Genomic DNA, 16,915 nt, shown 5'->3' with positions numbered 1-16,915 from the left:
CGATATAATTTAAGAACAGCGTCATCGGGCGCAAACAATCTTGTTTGAGTTTCGACTCTGGACTTATCTATTTATAAGATTTGTGGACTCAAAGAGATTGGTTTTCTTGGAGATAAAAAGAAGGCCGCCTTGACCCTATTCTACGGGTTAGTCTATTTGATTTTTTTCATCACTAATCCATCAAGAACAGGGACAAGACAGAGTAAAAAATTAACGGAATAAAAAGAAAAGAATCAAGATCCAAGTGACAATTGTAGCTTGAAGACCCCAGAGCCTATATACCTGAGGGTTATTCATCGTTTAATAGGTTACAAGACACAAGAATGAACAAGGGACGGCCTCTAGAGGATAAAAATATATACAGACATAAGAAAATGTCAACCATTAAAATTGGGAAAATAATGCCACAACTCATCTATGTTTCTTTATTCTTTTTTAAAAACCTTTCCCGGGCCAAACGAAGTACCGGGCAACCAAATAATTTAACAAAAGATTCTCTCTATGGTATGGATACCTGCAAGGTATAATCAGCGAGGAAACAATTCAGAAATCGATGCATCATTGACTGAATGCACTGCCTCCTGGAGCAAGCACTTGTCATCCTTATCTTCATCTTCATCTTTCTTAATTGAAAATGCAGGCTTCTTGGGGAAGTTCACAGCTGAAAATTCATTCTTGAGCATTGAAGAGACTTCCAACATGGAGGGCCTGTCCCCAGCCTTCTCTTGCACGCATAGAAGAGCCACTTGAATGCATCTCAAGAGCTTACAGGACGATGAAGAGTCATCAAGAGACGGATCAATGAACTCCATGCATTTATCGTCTTTCCACTGCTCATATGCCTAAAATTAAGAATGCTAGTTGGTCAAAAGTCAAAATTCATGTTCCTAAATTGGAGCCTGGAAAATTTCGAATCACAAATAATCTCTACTTACGTAATCGAGAAGATTCAGATTTTCATTCAGGCCGTAGTAACATGAGGTCTTTTTACCACAGATGATTTGCAACAGCAGTACCCCAAAGCTGTAGACGTCATACTTCATTGAGTATATGCCTTTCCTCACATATTCTGGCGGAACGTACCCACTGTATACAAGAACAAAAATTGGTTTAAGCAGGAGAATCTGTGAGGTAAAACAAGGAGGGCTTAGTTAGCTCGCTTACTAAGTCCCTACAATTCGGCTAGTATTTGCCTCGACGTCATCCTTCTTAAATATTTTCGCCATACCAAAATCTGATATCTTGGGGTTCATTTCATCATCCAGTAGAACATTGCTGGCTTTCAAGTCTCGATGAATTATTGTGAAATTGGAGTATTCGTGGAGATAAAGAAGCCCCTGTGTAATGCCTTCTATGATATGAACACGTTTCACCCAATCCAGCGAATATTTCCTTATTGGATCTGCATCATTAAAACCTGAAGATTATTAGAACCAGAAGCGAAATTAGAGCATTGCACACCTTTGTGTACTCCAAATGCTTAAAAGGGTCTGCCTCCGCTAGCCATTGTAGCAGAACTGGGGACCCATTTAAGCCTTTTGGAGTATCACACTAGATGTTACTTGAAAACATCGGAGTTCTGCTTAATGACTATTGTGAGAAGCATGAAAGACGTCTGACCAAATAGGTAGAAGTCCAAGCTCTTATTTGGCATGAACTCATAGACCAGCATCTTTTCTTTCCTGTCAGTGCAAAATCCAAGAAGGCGAACGAGGTTGACGTGTTGCAGGATGACGGCAAGCATAACTTCGGTCTTGAACTCCTCGAGCCCTTGCTTCGAAGTTTTCGAAAGTCTCTTTACTGCAATTTCCCGTCCTTTAGGCAACTTGCCCTGAGCAACAGGGATGCCGATGGTCAGTACAGGGCAACTGACTTCCACTTGAACACGCTAGACTCGGAACTAAACTTCACTGTTTATGCTGGAAGACAGTTTTTTGTCTATGACACAAGTAACATAACTCAAGGATTATAAATGAAAAACAGAATTTGAGCAGAATGCATCCAAGTCCAACCTCCTATAATGAAACTTACAAGCTCACACAAATCATAAAGAAACCTATGCTGCATCTCTAAATATATCAAGCTTATCGTGTTGGGTTGTGATGCCAAATCTTTCTGCTTAATTAGAGGGGACATGTACCTTAATGGGATGTACTCTCTGGTTGATTCCAACTAAGTGATTGAAATTGTGGGTATAAACTAACCAGCTGCTAGCTGCTGGAGATAAAGCTGACATACCTTCAATCAACATATGGAAATATCTGCTCTCTCGTAGCAATGGTAGGAAGGTCCCATTACTTTTACATTCTCAGTATTAAGTCAAGTCCATACACGGAAAAGACCACATATTCTTGAGCAAAAGGAGTATGAAAAAGGGGGTGAGTTATTTTCCTTGCTCACATTTGAACACTACAAACACATGTTATTGAGCAAAGGACCGTATCTGGCACTTAATCATGCTTCATATGATTTGCAAATGAAACAAAAAGGAAATCATATTTGCAAATCATTAGCTTTAGTAAGGCCTACCTTGTAAACAGGTCCAAATCCACCCTTTCCAATCTTATTTTCACTCGAGAAGTTATCAGTTGCTGCTCTGAGGGTGGCATAACCAAATTTTTGCAGTTTAGGAGCTCTGCTCTCAAGACTTTCACCTTTACACACCATAGTCTTTAATTGCCTACTAAATCCTTTTATTACACCTGAAATACCTGAGAATCAACACAAAGAAAATAAATCTAGAATGTTTGCTGAATCCTGAGTCAATGTTCCCAATTACCACAGAGATATAGCAATCCGCCAGTGAACTTTAGAAAATGTACCTTCTGATTTCAATGTTCTCCTCTGTAAGTAGCATATCAGGCCAAATATAAGGAGAACAACTATAGCAATCGAAATAAGCATAACTAGCCAGAACCATCGCCTTTCTTGCTGATCTTCACCGGCTTCTTGAGCTGACAAGGCAGTTAAGTCCATGAATTGCATTTAGTTCTACATTTTCAATACAATAATATTTTAAAACCGTCATCAAGAATTCCTTTGAGGTACTTATCCTAACCTGTCCTGGAAAGAACCCAGTTCTGATCGCTGTTAATCTGAAACACACTGTAACCAAGAAGCCCCTTTTCCTTGGCATAAGTTACTTTGGCTCGAATGGCCTCCACATCATCGAAATTGATCCATACCAACCCCTTGCTGTAAAAGTTCACAACATATGTACCATTATAAACAGAACTGGCTCCGTAACCAAAATCTTGGATAAATGATTTGATGGCCTTGTATGCAAATGCCCCATCTGCCGTCTCAGCAGGGCCCACCGCTGGATGGCCAATGGCATCGCCGCTCGAATCCTCGAGCTGCCAAGCATAGCCATGGTAGGGCAAGCCCAGCACCAGCTTTCTTGCAGGAAATCCTCTAGTCAGCAACCAAGTTATGCAGAAGTCTGTGTTGTTATGGCTTGCGGGGTCAAATAAAGCAGCATGAGGGAGGGCAAACTTTTCCCTGGTGGGGAGATGGTAATCGTAAGCAATTAGGTGAACCCAGTCCAAATATCTCTGAACTGAATCAAGTGGGAAACTCAGAGAGTCAACAATGGACTGACAATATACACCCATCGCTAGCAGCAACCGAGGTTTCCCGGATTTCCTCGATTCGGCATCTACTCCATCTCTCCACTCTCCCAAAAGAACACTCAAATTGGTAATGTTAATGCTCCTACCGAGCCAGACCCCAAAGAGATCAATCCCACTGAACGCATAAAGCCTTGCCTTTTCTATGGTGGATTCGATAAAGGACCTTCTTGAAGAAGACTCGCCGAGCATCGAAGCGAAAGCGGAAGGATCCTCTCCGCCTGCCCACACTGACAGCAGCGTGGTGATCGAAGGGTTCTTGCGTTTCACGGTGCTCGTGAAGGTGGAGAAGATTTGCTCAAAGGAGGAGTTGAAGGAGAACGGATGGGCCGGAGAGTCGATGGAAGCGAAAGCGCATATGAGGTGAGAGAACAAGGAGGAATCGATGTCCGAGACCGGGATTTCGCTGCCGGCGTAGAAGTAACCGGACTTGACCCACGTTTGCTCCTCCAAAGATGGGTAGAGGCAAAGGAAAAAGATGAAGAAAGACGCGAGTTCGCCTTTTCCAGCCATGAAAGAGAGCTCGGAAGACAACGTGAAAGCAGAAAGTGGCAGCTTTGAGACGATGGGAGAGGAGTGAGACAACACGTTTGCTGTGTTCTATAATCGGTTGTCGGTACGTTCGCCTTCATGAAAATCTTCTTACGTTCGCATATAAGATAGTTCGCTTCATCGGGTACGACACTGACTTTTCAGCCTTCAGGGGTCTTTCTTCTGCTTTGGTCGTGGTCGCGGCTGCGGGTGTTTCGTTTTGGGTCTTTGTCCTTCCGCACTCAACTTGTTCATGGGATCTGACATGATGCAATCTTGTCCGTACCGGAACAGACAAACATGTATCTATGGCGGCCGAAGGATGGACCGGATGAACGGGAAGAGAGACACGATTCCAGAAAACACAATCTTGTCGAAATTGAGGGAAAGGATTACGGGGGACTAGTGAAGTTTTTCGAAATCCCTCCAAGTCTGTCGTCCAAAATAAACAAATTACTGTCCAAATTATTTAAACAAATTATTTCTTTCTCACTTAGCATTATTTTAAATTTATTTTCGACACGTGCGTTCATTTCGTTGGCATTATTATAAATTTATTTTCGACATGTGCGTTCATTTCGTTGCTTTTCTCTCAATAGCATCTATACATCTCAAATCTTTTTTCTCTTTTCTTTATGGTTATTACAGTACACCATCTTCCTTTGTATATTCAATACATTTTTTCTGACAGTGAAACCCATGATCAAGTCTAAAACTCGTTCTATGGTTACAATTACAATATGGGGTGAGCATGACGCTTTATTAAGCTCTACCAATCGGCCACAAGCTTGGCGATGGTGTTGAGCTATGTAGCACGGATACTCTCCGAAAGCTTTCGTCTCGTGTCTGACACTCTGACACAAGTCCGATACGCTCCGACACGTTCTAATATTCTCCGACGCGTGGTCAACTCTCTCCGACACGCGAGTCCAAAATTCCGACACGTGATTCCGACACGCACGAGATCAATTTTAAAAATTTCTAATACTTGAAGGGTCAAAATATAAATATACACAAAAGAAGTAATAAAATTGCTATGAATATACACGCATGAGGTCAATTTTTTTTTTTTTTTTAGTTTTTTTTTTTAGAATTGTTTTATTTTTTGAAAAGTCTTTTACTATGAAAGAAGTAATAAAAATGCTATATATGATAAATAAATAAATTTAAAAATATCATTTCATCATTTTTCTTTAAACAACGTTTTTTTCCTCTAAGTTTTGTGTATTATTGTAACAAATTAAAATAATGAATGATATTATTTAATATTTTTCGTGTAAATTTATTCTAAACTATTATTATTATTTATTTATGTATTTATATATTAAATTATATTTAATATATAACGTGTCGGAATGTAATAAATTTTCTATTTTTAAGAAATGACGTGTCGTGTCGTGTTGCTTGTCGCATGTTCGTGTTGGTGCTACATAGGTATTGAGCAAAGCAATGGCAGTAAGATAGTGATTGTTGAGCCGTTTTTTTTTTTTTTTTTTTCTGTTTATCTTGTTATTATAAGCATATGTAATGTGTACAACAACTATCTCCTAGACAATACAACAATTAAGTAGTCAGGAAAACACAACACGAAACACACTACTTTTATTTAGCATTAGTATTTTTATAAACTCTTTTCTACGGACATGTTCATTTACATTAATCTTCTATCAATTGTAGGTCAAGAGATTCCTATCTCCTCTAGCGTAGTTTCAGCTCCAAAGAGTGAGACTTCCATACCTATAAATTTGAGAAAAACAATGGGGAGTCGAAAACTTAGTAAGTAAAATCACTAATTCTTAGATAGGAGGACGTCTCGTTGTTGAACATAGCATACAATCATCATTCATGCTAGTGCATTAATGGTAGATTAATAGCAAATCTATTGCTACACCTCGACTATATGCATGTGATCAATTCTGACTTACAATCAAAATATGTCTTACCTTCGGCTTGCCAACGAGCATAACAAACAATGCATATCAACATCACAAAAGATTCATTAACCATCTCAAATGGTTCTTCCTATATTTTCAAAGGCTTCCTGGCATCAATTAAGGCATCCGGCCTCAAGCCTGACATCATCACCGAGTAGCATCTTGATTAATGACCTTTCCTCAGGGGACCTCCTGTTTCTCTTAGAGACATCACCCACTCTTGGCACATTCCGAAACTTTTCCTGAGGCATCCCGTTCTCATGAACAAGGCAACGTCATGCGTCGCTTGGGGTAAAGGCATGCTCTTAGATCATCCACAGGTATGTGCATTACAAATCTAAATGTTGAACCAATTTAAATACACAAAGTATGGAAAGGACTAACTTTGTAGCAAAACAATGCCAGATCACTAGTTTTTTTCCCTCCTTGGTGAATGAAGTTGGAGTCGGAGTTTGTTTGTTCTTTGTGGCTTCCCAAGGTCCCCGGCCATTTGATGGATGGGTATAATGCCTCTGCTTCATTATTTTTAGAGTATTGTAGGTAAAAAAAAAAATTGACGAAGAAATTGTCTGTAAATTGGCCTGTGCAAGCATCTTCATGCACTTTCTAAATTATGGGGTTGGCTCTCCTTTTCTTTTCATTTTTGCTTTATCGACTCATGGTATTCCTTTTCTTAACTTCCTTATATGCCCGGGTCATTACTTAGAGTAGAAGGGACAGGTTCACACAATTTATCTACTCTCGACCTAATAATTCCACCTTAGGTGATCAAGAGCAAGTAAGTGGTAAGGGTGATTTTCACCAATTGATCATCCCTCGACACATATCATCATTATGTTGATGGGAACAAATAACATAGAGAGACAGTTCACTAGTATTCTATCAGACGGGTTAATTGATTGCTTGGCAGACTAACATCACTTCTATTGTAATTTCATTGAGCAAACAAATGTTCTACCATTATCTGAAAGGCTAGATATGCATTGATTCTAACAATGGTGTGATTATCATGTGTCATGTCCTTTCACCACTCATCATATAAAGGCTATCACTTGTATAACATAACCCGATGACTCATCAATAGTAACACATAAATTGTATTATGAGATTCATTTAGAGTTGTTTCTTCTCATACTTCTTCCTGAAAATACACCATTCTCAGTAAAATCATAAACACTCTCTTCTAAATTTCCCTCACTTCCAATGCTAACTTAAGTATCAAAGGGTCAATCCATGTACAAAACCCGGATGCCCTGACCCCATTCTTATGCTGCAATGGATTACCAGGTGAGGTAGAAAATCAAACTCGTGGTTCTCAATTCTAACTTCAACAAATGTAATACAAAAACTTCGTTTATTTCACGGAAAATAAATAATTTTAAAAATTTTTGAAAAAATAGTTTATATAGCTTAAAATAATTAGTTAATGAAAACTATTTTGATTATCAAAGACAATTTATGTTTAAACATTTTCGTACAAGATGAACATATTTTTTATTAATTCATTGTTGTAAGTGACATAATCAATTATTTTGAGAAAAATATTTTCCAAATCATTCATTTCCTATGAAGCAAACAAAACCTAAGAAGAAAAATACCTTCGGTCTAATGGATAAAGGTAATATTAAATTTGTTTGGAAACTAATTCACTATTATGCATGCAATGGGACTACATTCCTTTGTATTTTCGGACGGCTACGAGGGCATTGATCGATAAAACACAACTAAATTTTGGATCATTAGCTCATCAAGTATCCATTTTAGAGTGAAATGACCAAGAAACATTTCATCTAATGCAATCCGCTTCTCGAGTAGGGTCCTGTCCCATGAGAAATGTAAGGCTTTACAAATTAGCAGGGTAAACACATGCTCCTGCTGAGACCATCATTTGGTGATTGCCAGGTTGTTGTTCTTATCGATCCAATTATCGATTCAAATATACTTCTTTGGATCGATATAAATGTCAACCGAAAGAAAATTGCATTGGGATTGCACAGAAGATTTGTTGGGTCTTCGACATTAACATTTGCTTACACAATTAAATCATCAATTGTGCACGATCATTCTGGAAAATGCAGTGAATTTTGAATTAATACCATTCTATTTGAAGAAGTTCATATATTATAAATACAAGAGAAACAACGGTGCCGGGATTCTTTCAACAGATAACATCTAAAAGCAACTCAAACAAGTTAGATTACAGAATCAAATCAAAGTAAAAACAACTCAGCATTAAATCTGTCATGTACTATTGTTATAAAAAAAAATCTTAATTTGGCTTCGGTGCTGCCCGAGATTACATAGGTGGATGAATAATGAGAAATGTATATGACTTGAAGTCTTGAAGAGCTTCTAGTAAACTTGAAGTCGCTGGAGATATGCAAGAGTTACAAATGTTGAATCTTCAATCATCAAGAATCCACTCTCTGGATGCTGCATGAGACAAATCCAAAATAAAAATTCCAATTAAAGATTAGAACTCTAAAATATTTTTTTTTTCCCGTCAAAACCTTCAAAATGGTGCTTTAATATTACCAAAGCACACATTTTTGAGTGGACATAAATGTCATACGTTAGGATGATATTTGTCATTTAGTTTCATAACTGAGGGCCCAGAAGAAATATCCCTGAAGCCCACGGGCTTGTGCCAATCCAATCTTCACCATCGCTGAGGCAACATCATTGTAACTGACCCAAGATGTCCAGGCGAAGGAGTAGGTCGACACCGTCTCCGTGTCGTATACCACGGTGGCGCTATAATTCCTATTGAACACTTGCACGTCAGAGTAAGGAAGCATGCCGCCCCCAGGGCCCGCCTTCACTGCCGGGGCGCCGATCTCGGTGACATTTGGGTCCTTGAGCTCCCACGACCTTCCGTAAAGGGGCAAGCCCATGACCACCTGCTTTGCGGGCAGCCCTGCCTGTAGCCAAGACTTGAGCCCGTGGATCTAGCTCAGATTGCTCTTTGGGTCGAAGAATGCGGCTTGGGCGCCCGTGGCAGAGGGGTTCCACGCCCCGTGATAATCGTAGCACATGGCGTTGATCCAGTCCAAATTCTTCCTAATGGCTGCCACGGGGTACATGCGGTACACCGCATTGAGGAAGAAGCCGGAGGCGAAGTACACCGCCACGGTTAACAACAGCGGGGGCTGCTCGGTGGCTCGGGCCTCTTCGATGATCTCAAGCCTCCATTCCCTCAACAAGTGGGCCAAATCATCCATCTCCTTTGGGTTTTTAGGCCATTCCCAGTCAAGGTCAAGCCCATCAAACCCAAACTTCCTTGCAACCTCCATTAAGAATTGATGAAGACTTTTCTTGAGGAAGGGCATGAAGCTATCTCGGCCAAGAGCGCGGTTGGAACGTCTCCAGAACCGCCAATGGAGAGGAGGGTCTTGACTGGTGGGCTCGCAAAACGGAGGGTGCTCGTGAAGTTCGAAAGAGCCACTGCCGTCGACTCCGAGAGCTCGAACTTGAAGGTGATGTTGCTTGGGGAGAGGAAAGCATAGAAGATGTGAGTGAACAAAGTTGTGTCTATGTCTGATGGGGTGAAATCCCGTGTCCAGGAAGTGTAATAACATCCTTTAATGGTGAAAATGATGATGATGATGAAGCTGTTGCATCAATGGAAGGCATGGCCATGAGCAAGAAGAAGACCATGCAAAGGAAAGGCAAAAGGGTGGACTTTGCCATTCTTTTTCAAGAGGGCATATGATCAAATGCATTTAGATCATTGGTGTTTGATTGGAAAGTGCATATTTATAGGGAGATAATGGTTAGCTTAAGGTTTAGTTTTGGACGGTTTAGTTTTGTCCTGATGTGCCTCCCATAGATTCTGAGAAGCTAAACAAGGTTTCTTGGGTGATATTACCAAGGGAAAAGTGTTAAAAAGTCATAAATCTTTTGTATTTGTGCCAATTTAGTCATAAACCATTTTTTGGTGCCAATTAAGTCTTAGACCTTTTTACGTTGTGCCAATTTAGTTCTTTTCGGGCAATTTTGGCCGGATTTTGCTAATCGGACGTCCGCTACTGACGTGGGATCGATGCTGACGTGGACAACTTTTAATAATATTTTAATTTTTTAGAATATTTTAGAATATTTTTATTATTTTTTACTTCTCCTTCTCCTTCCTCACTAGTGACCACGAGGGTGGCCTCGTGCTGGGCGGCGAGACTCACCCTCACTAGATCCTCGGCGAGGGTCGAGCCTCAACCATTGCCGACGAGGCTTGCCCGCTCGATGCTGCCATGGACGAGGCTCAACCCTCACTAGATCCAGCAAGGGTGAGCCTCGGTGCCTAGGCCTCGAGGGCGGTCTCGCATCGAGCAAGCGAGGCGAACCTTGTTGCCTAGTGCGAGGCCGCCCTCACGGCCACTAGCAAGGTGGCCAGCGAGGTCAAGGCGACTAGGCAGAGGAAGAAGGAGGAGAAGGAAAAAAAAAGAAAAAAGAAAAAAAGAAAAAAAATTCAAAAATATTAAAATATTATTAAAAATTGTCCACGTCAAGACCGATTAGGCCATGACAACCGGGCCGGCATCTAGTTAGCAAAATCTGGCCAAAATTGATTAGAAAAGACTAAATTGACACAACGTAAAATGTTTAGGACTTAATTAGTACAAAAAAGGTTTATGACTAAATTGACACTAATACAAATGGTTTATGACTTTTTTTAACATTTTTCCCTATTACCAAGTTCTTGTCTAGGCTTGTTACATGGTCAAAACTATATAGACAAACCATTATTAATAAGACTATTACAGAGGAGTTGTTTCTTGGGAGATATTACCAAATTCTTGTCTAGAGTTGTCACTTGGTTAAAAACTGTACAAACAAACCATTATTAATAAGACCATTCCGAAGTAATTTGTACATGATCTTATATGAATATGTCTTGGTGAAATCACAATAAATACATATATATTCATGGCATCACACAAATCACCTAACAATCTAAAAATGTCTACAAAAATTCTATTTGGTTCAAGGTAGATATTTAATTGGTCTAGCTTTGAAACAAGAATTTCTTGTGCTAATTTCGAATCGTACTTGTGTGATAAGTACGAGAGTAATGAACAATCCAAAAAGTTTCCCCCTGTTCATTGTCTACAAGCATAGGTCAAATTCGATAATTGCTAAGGAGATGTAACACGACTGATTACAGTCACATTTCTCGAGTTACAAAGTGAGGCCAAATGGTTTTCCTTTACGAATAAACTGCCCTTTCGATTACCAACTTTAGCATCAATTCCTAACGAGACAAACGGGGAAACAGAAAGGCAGAAACAATTCAACGTTTGTCTCGCATGAGCGAGCGTCTGCAGGCGTGCTTAGTCGCCTGAGAGAAGGACAAGTGGCAGCTGGACGAGCTGTTCTAGGATCTATACGTGAAAAACAAAGCTGTGTTTGAATATTTACTTGTTTGGAATGGTGGGTGACTGAGTTTGATGCGGTCAAATGGATATGAACCGCTTATCTTATGGCCGAACCGCTGCACAAGTTTCAGACTTTGCTGATATCTTGAGTTTTTTACGTTTCGGTATCATGGAGACGGCTCGACGGGGTTGGTGTCAAAGAACGCATGCATATGTGATGCACAATATAATGTAAGAACAGCATCATCGGGCGCGAACAATCTTGTTTGAGTTTCGACTCTAGACTTATCTATTTATAAGATTCGTGGACTCAAAGAGATTGGTTTTCTCGGAGATAAAAAGAAGGCCGCCTTGACCCTATTCTACGGGTTAGTCTATTTGATTTTTTTCATCACTAATCCATCAAGAACAGGGACAAGACAGAGTAAAAAATAAACGGAATAAAAAGAAAAGTAATCAAGATCCAAGTGACAATTGTAGCTTGAAGACCCCATAGCCTATATACCAGAGGGTTATTCATCGTTTAATAGGTTACAAGACAAAAGAATGAACACTGGACTGCCTCTAGAGGATAAAAATATATACAGACATAAGAAAATGTCAACCATTAAAATTGGGGAAATAATGCCTCAACTCATCTATGTTTCTTTATTCTTTTTGAAAAACCTTTACCGGGCCAAACGAAGTACCGGGCAACCAAATAATTTAACAAAAGATTCTCTCTATGTATGGATACCTGCAATGTATAATCAGCGAGGAAACAATTCAGAAATCGATGCATCATTGACTGAATGCATTGCCTCCTGGAGCAAGCACTTGTCATCCTCATCTTCATCTTCATCCTTGTTAATTGAAAATGCAGGCTTCTTGGGGAAATTCACAGCTGAAAATTCATTCTTGAGCATTGAAGAGACTTCCAACATGGAGGGCCTGTCCCCAGGCTTCGCTTGCACGCATAGAAGAGCCACTCGCATGCATCTCAAGAGCTTACAGGATGATGAAGAGTCATCAAGAGACGGATCAACGAACTCCATGCATTTATCGTCTTTCCACTGCTCATATGCCTAAAATTAAGAATGCTAGTTGCTTAAAAGTCAAAATTCATGTTCCTAAATTGGAGCCTGGAAAATTTCGAATCACAAATTATCTCTACTTACGTATTCGAGAAGATTCAGATTTTCGTTCAGGCCGTAGTAACATGAGGTCCTTTTACCACTGATGATTTGCAACAGCAGTACCCCAAAGCTGTAGACATCATACTTCATTGAGTATATGCCTTTCCTCACGTATTCTGGCGGAACGTACCCACTGTATACAAGAACAAAAATTGGTTTAAGCAGGAGAATCTGTGAGGTAAAACAAGGAGGGCCTAGTTAGCTCGCTTACTAAGTCCCTACAATTTGGCTGGTATTTGCCTCGACGTCATCCTTCTTAAATATTCTCGCCATACCAAAATCTGATATCTTGGGGTTCATTTCATCATCTAGCAGAACATTGCTGGCTTTCAAGTCTCGATGAATTATTGTGAAATTCGAGTATTCGTGGAGATAAAGAAGCCCCTGTGTAATGCCTTCTATGATATGAACACGTGTCACCCAATCCAGCAAATATTTCCTTATTGGATCTGCATCATTAAAACCTGAAGATTATTAGAACCAGAAGCAAAATTAGAGCATTGCACACCTTTGTGTACTCCAAATGCTTAAAAGGGTCTGCCTCCTCTAGCCATTGTAGCAGAACTGGAGACCCATTTAAGCCTTTTGGAGTATCACACTAGATGTTACTTGAAAACATCAGAGTTCTGCTTAATGACTATTGTAAGAAGCATGAAAGACGTCTGACCAAATAGGTAGAAGTCCAAGCTCTTATTTGGCATGTACTCATAGACCAGCATCTTTTCTTCCCTGTCAGTGCAAAATCCAAGAAGGCGAACAAGGTTGACGTGTTGCAGGCTAACAGCAAGCATAACTTCGTTCTTGAACTCCTCGGGCCCTTGGTTCGAAGTTTTTGAAAGTCTCTTTATTGCAATTTCCCGTCCTTTAGGCAACTTGCCCTGAGCAACAGGGATGCTGATGGTCAATACAGGGCAACTGACTTCCACTTGAACATGCTAGACTCGGAACTAAACTTCACTGTTTATGCTGGAAGACAGTTTTTTGTCTATGACACAAGTAACATAACCCAAGGATTATAAAGGAAAAACAGAACTTGAGCAGAATGCATCCAAGTTCAACCTCCTATAATGAAACTTACAAGCTCACACACATCATAAAGAAACCTATGCTGCATCTCTAAATATATCAAGCTTATTGTGTTGGGTTGTGATGCCAAATCTTTCTGCTTAATTAGAGGGGACATGTACCTTAATGGGATGTACTCTCTGGTTGATTCCAACTACGTGATTGAAATTGGGAGTATAAACTAACCAGCTGGTAGCTGCTGGGGATAAAGCAGACATACCTTGAATCAACATGTGGAAATATTTGCATTCTCTCGTAGCAATGGTAGCAAGGTCCCATTACTTTTACATTCTCAGTATTAAGTCAAGTCCATACACGAAAAAGACCACATATTCTTAAGCAAAAGGAGTATGAAAAGGGGGTGAGTTATTTTCCTTGCTCACATTTGAACACTACAAACACATATTATTGAGCAAAAGGACCGTATCTGGCACTTAATCATGCTTCATATGATTTGCAAATGAAACAAAAAGGAAATCATTAGCTTTAGTGAGGCCTACCTTGTAAACAGGTCCAAATCCACCCTCTCCAATCTTATTTTCACTCGAGAAGTTATCAGTTGCTGCTCTGAGGGTGGCATAACCAAATGTTTGCAGCTTAGGAGCACTGCTCTCAAGACTTTCACCTTTACACACCATAGTCTTTAATTGCCTACTAAATCCTTTTATTACACCTGAAATACCTGAGAATCAACACAGAGAAAATAAATCTAGAATGTTTGCTGAATCCCAAGTCAATGTTCCCAATTACCACAGAGATATAGCAATTTTCCAATGAACTTTAGAAAATGTACCTTCTGATTTCAATGTTCTCCTCTGTAAGTAGCATATCAGGCCAAATATAAGGAGAACAACTATAGCAATCGAAATAAGCATAACTAACCAGAACCATCGCCTTTCTTGCTGATCTTCACCGGCTTCTTGAGCTGACAAGGCAGTTAAGTCCATGAATTGCATTTAGTTCTACATTTTCAATACAATAATACTTTAAAACAGTCATCAAGAATTCCTTTGAGGTACTTATCCTAACCTGTCCTGGAAAGAACCCAGTTCTGATCATTGTTAATCTGAAACACACTGTAACCAAGAAGCCCCTTTTCCTTGGCATAAGTTACTTTGGCTCGAATGGTCTCCACATCATCGAAATTGATCCATACCAACCCCTTGCTGTAAAAGTTCGCCACATATGTACCATTATAAACAGAACTGGCTCCGTAACCAAAATCTCGGATTAATGATTTTATGCCCTTGTATCCAAATGCCCCATCCGCCATGAGAGCAGGACCCACCGCTGGATGGCCAATGGCATCGCCGCTCGAATCCTCGAGCTGCCAACCATAGCCATGGTAGGGCAAGCCCAGAACCAGCTTTCTTGCAGGAAATCCTCTAGTCAGCAACCAAGTTATGCAGAAGTCTGTGTTGTTATGGCTCGCGGGGTCAAATAAAGCAGCATGAGGGAGGGCAAACTTTTCCCTGGTAGGGAGATGGTAATCGTAAGCAATTAGGTGAACCCAGTCCAAATATCTGTGAATTGAGTTAAGTGGGAAACTCAGAGAGTCAACAATGGACTGACAATATACACCCATCACTAGCAGCAACCGAGATTTCCCGGATTTCCTCGATTCGGCATCTACTCCATCTCTCCACCCTCCCAAAAGAACACTCAAATTGGTAATGTTAATTCTCCTACCGAGCCAGACCCCAAAGAGATCAATCCCACTGAACGCATAAAGCCTTGCCTTTTCTATGGTGGATTCGATAAAGGACCTTCTTGAAGAAGACTCGCCGAGCATCGAAGCGAAAGCGGAAGGATCCTCTCCGCCTGCCCACACTGACAGCAGCGTGGTGATCGAAGGGTTCTTGCGTTTCACGGTGCTCGTGAAGGTGGAGAAGATTTGCTCAAAGGAGGAGTTGAAGGAGAACGGATGGGCCGGAGAGTCGATGGAAGCAAAAGCGCATATGAGGTGAGAGAACAAGGAGGAATCGATGTCCGAGACCGGGATTTCGCTGCCGGCGTAGAAGTAGCCGGACTTGACCCCCGTTTGCTCCTCCAAAGATGGGTAGAGGCAAAGGAAAAAGATGAAGAAAGACGCGAGTTCGCCTTTTCCCGCCATGAAAGAGAGCTCGGAAGACAACGTGCAAGCAGAAAGTGGCGGACGATGGGAGGAGGAAGACGACACGTTTGCCGTGTTCTATAATCGGTTGTCCGTACGTTCGCTTTCCGGGAAATCTTCCCATGTTTACATGGAAGATAGTTCGCTTTCATTGGGTGCGACGCTGACTTTTCAGCCTTCAGGGGTCTTTCTTCTTGTTCGGTCGCGGTCGCGGTCGCGGTCGCGGCCGCGGATGTTTCGTTTTCGGTCTTTGTCTTGCCGCATCCAACCCGTTCATCGGACCTGACTCGTTACAATCTTGTCCGAAAACAGACAAATATGTATCTATGGTGGCCAAAGGATGGACCGGATGAACAGGAAGAGAGACGATTCCAGAAAACACTATCTCGTCGGAATTGAGGGAAAGGATTGCGGGGGACTAGTGAAGTTTTTCGAAATCCCTCCAAGTCTGTCGTCCAAATATAAACAAATCACTTAGCATTATTATAAACCTATTTTTGACACGTGCGTTCATTTCGTAGCTTTTCTCTCGATGGCATCTATACATCTCAAATCATTTTTCTCTTTTCTTTATGATTATTACAATACACCATCTTCCTTTGTATTTTCAATACGTTTTTTTCTTGCTGACAGTGAAACCCATGATCAAGTCAAAGACTCTTTCTATGGTCAATTACGATATGGGGCGAGCGTGACAATATATTAAGCTCTACCAATCAGCCACAAGCTTGGCGGTGGTGTCGAGTTCATGCATGCGTGCGCATGGAGAGAGGGAGATAAAAGGGTCATAGAGATGAAAATTGAGTTAACTTTGTCATTGGGTGAAGCAATGGTAGTAGTCAAAAAAAAAAGAAGAAGCAATGGTAGTAAGATAGTGATGGCCAAGCCTTTTTTTAATATTTTTATTTATTTATTATTATAAGCAAACATAATGTGTACAACAACTATCTCCTAGACAATACAATAATTAAGCAGTCAGGAAAACACAACACGAAACACACTATTTTTATTCAGCGTCATATTTTTATAAACTCTTTTCTATGTACACATTCTTATTTACATTAATCTTCTATCAATTGTAGGTCGGGAGATTCCT

The 16,915-nt window shown here is 40.5% G+C and overlaps 2 protein-coding genes across 4 annotated transcripts; both read right to left on the bottom strand.

Moving 5' to 3' along the window:
* Window positions 1–251: 251 nt before the first annotated feature.
* LOC104436116 (class V chitinase) lies at window positions 252–15,934 on the bottom strand. 3 transcript variants are annotated; one of them, XM_039308643.1, is made up of 7 exons: window positions 14,736–15,930; window positions 14,500–14,631; window positions 14,207–14,388; window positions 13,309–13,519; window positions 1,165–1,402; window positions 936–1,086; window positions 252–842 (listed from the first exon to the last, which is right to left on the bottom strand). In XM_039308643.1, exons 1-7 carry the CDS (start codon window positions 15,817–15,819, stop codon window positions 528–530), a joined length of 2,313 nt encoding a protein of 770 aa, XP_039164577.1. In that variant the 5' UTR covers window positions 15,820–15,930; the 3' UTR covers window positions 252–527. The 3 variants fall into 3 exon arrangements, with proteins under 3 accessions (XP_039164577.1, XP_039164578.1, XP_039164579.1); XM_039308644.1 differs by lacking the exons at window positions 252–842; window positions 936–1,086; window positions 1,165–1,402 and adding exons at window positions 11,955–12,530; window positions 12,624–12,774; window positions 12,853–13,090 and having other exon boundaries at window positions 14,736–15,932; XM_039308645.1 differs by lacking the exons at window positions 252–842; window positions 936–1,086; window positions 1,165–1,402 and adding exons at window positions 12,430–12,545; window positions 12,624–12,774; window positions 12,853–13,090 and having other exon boundaries at window positions 14,736–15,934.
* Window positions 2,061–4,185, bottom strand: LOC120291377 (class V chitinase-like). The gene is made up of 3 exons (XM_039308646.1): window positions 3,059–4,185; window positions 2,823–2,954; window positions 2,061–2,711 (listed from the first exon to the last, which is right to left on the bottom strand). The coding sequence occupies exons 1-3, from the start codon at window positions 4,140–4,142 to the stop codon at window positions 2,494–2,496; spliced, it is 1,434 nt and encodes a 477-aa protein (XP_039164580.1). The 5' UTR covers window positions 4,143–4,185; the 3' UTR covers window positions 2,061–2,493.
* Window positions 15,935–16,915: the final 981 nt, after the last annotated feature.

The sequence above is a fragment of the Eucalyptus grandis genome, chromosome 3, assembly GCF_016545825.1.
Source record: "Eucalyptus grandis isolate ANBG69807.140 chromosome 3, ASM1654582v1, whole genome shotgun sequence".
Classification (NCBI taxonomy): domain Eukaryota; kingdom Viridiplantae; phylum Streptophyta; class Magnoliopsida; order Myrtales; family Myrtaceae; genus Eucalyptus; species Eucalyptus grandis.
This window is presented reverse-complemented; position numbering and strand designations above follow the sequence as displayed.

Excerpts from the sequence above, each read along its gene's own strand:
- LOC120291377 (XM_039308646.1), bottom strand. The coding sequence starts at position 4,142 with ATGGCTGGAAAAGGCGAACTCGCGTCTTTCTTCATCTTTTTCCTTTGC. Across the intron at positions 2,955-3,058 it reads CTGGGTTCTTTCCAGGACAG|CTCAAGAAGCCGGTGAAGAT; the intron begins GTTAGGATAAGT and ends CTGCCTTGTCAG. Across the intron at positions 2,712-2,822 it reads GAGAACATTGAAATCAGAAG|GTATTTCAGGTGTAATAAAA; the intron begins GTACATTTTCTA and ends GTTGATTCTCAG.
- LOC104436116 (XM_039308644.1), bottom strand. The coding sequence starts at position 15,819 with ATGGCGGGAAAAGGCGAACTCGCGTCTTTCTTCATCTTTTTCCTTTGC. Across the intron at positions 13,520-14,206 it reads GATTTGGACCTGTTTACAAG|GGCAAGTTGCCTAAAGGACG; the intron begins GTAGGCCTCACT and ends CCTGTTGCTCAG. Across the intron at positions 12,531-12,623 it reads ATCTGAATCTTCTCGAATAC|GCATATGAGCAGTGGAAAGA; the intron begins GTAAGTAGAGAT and ends TCTTAATTTTAG.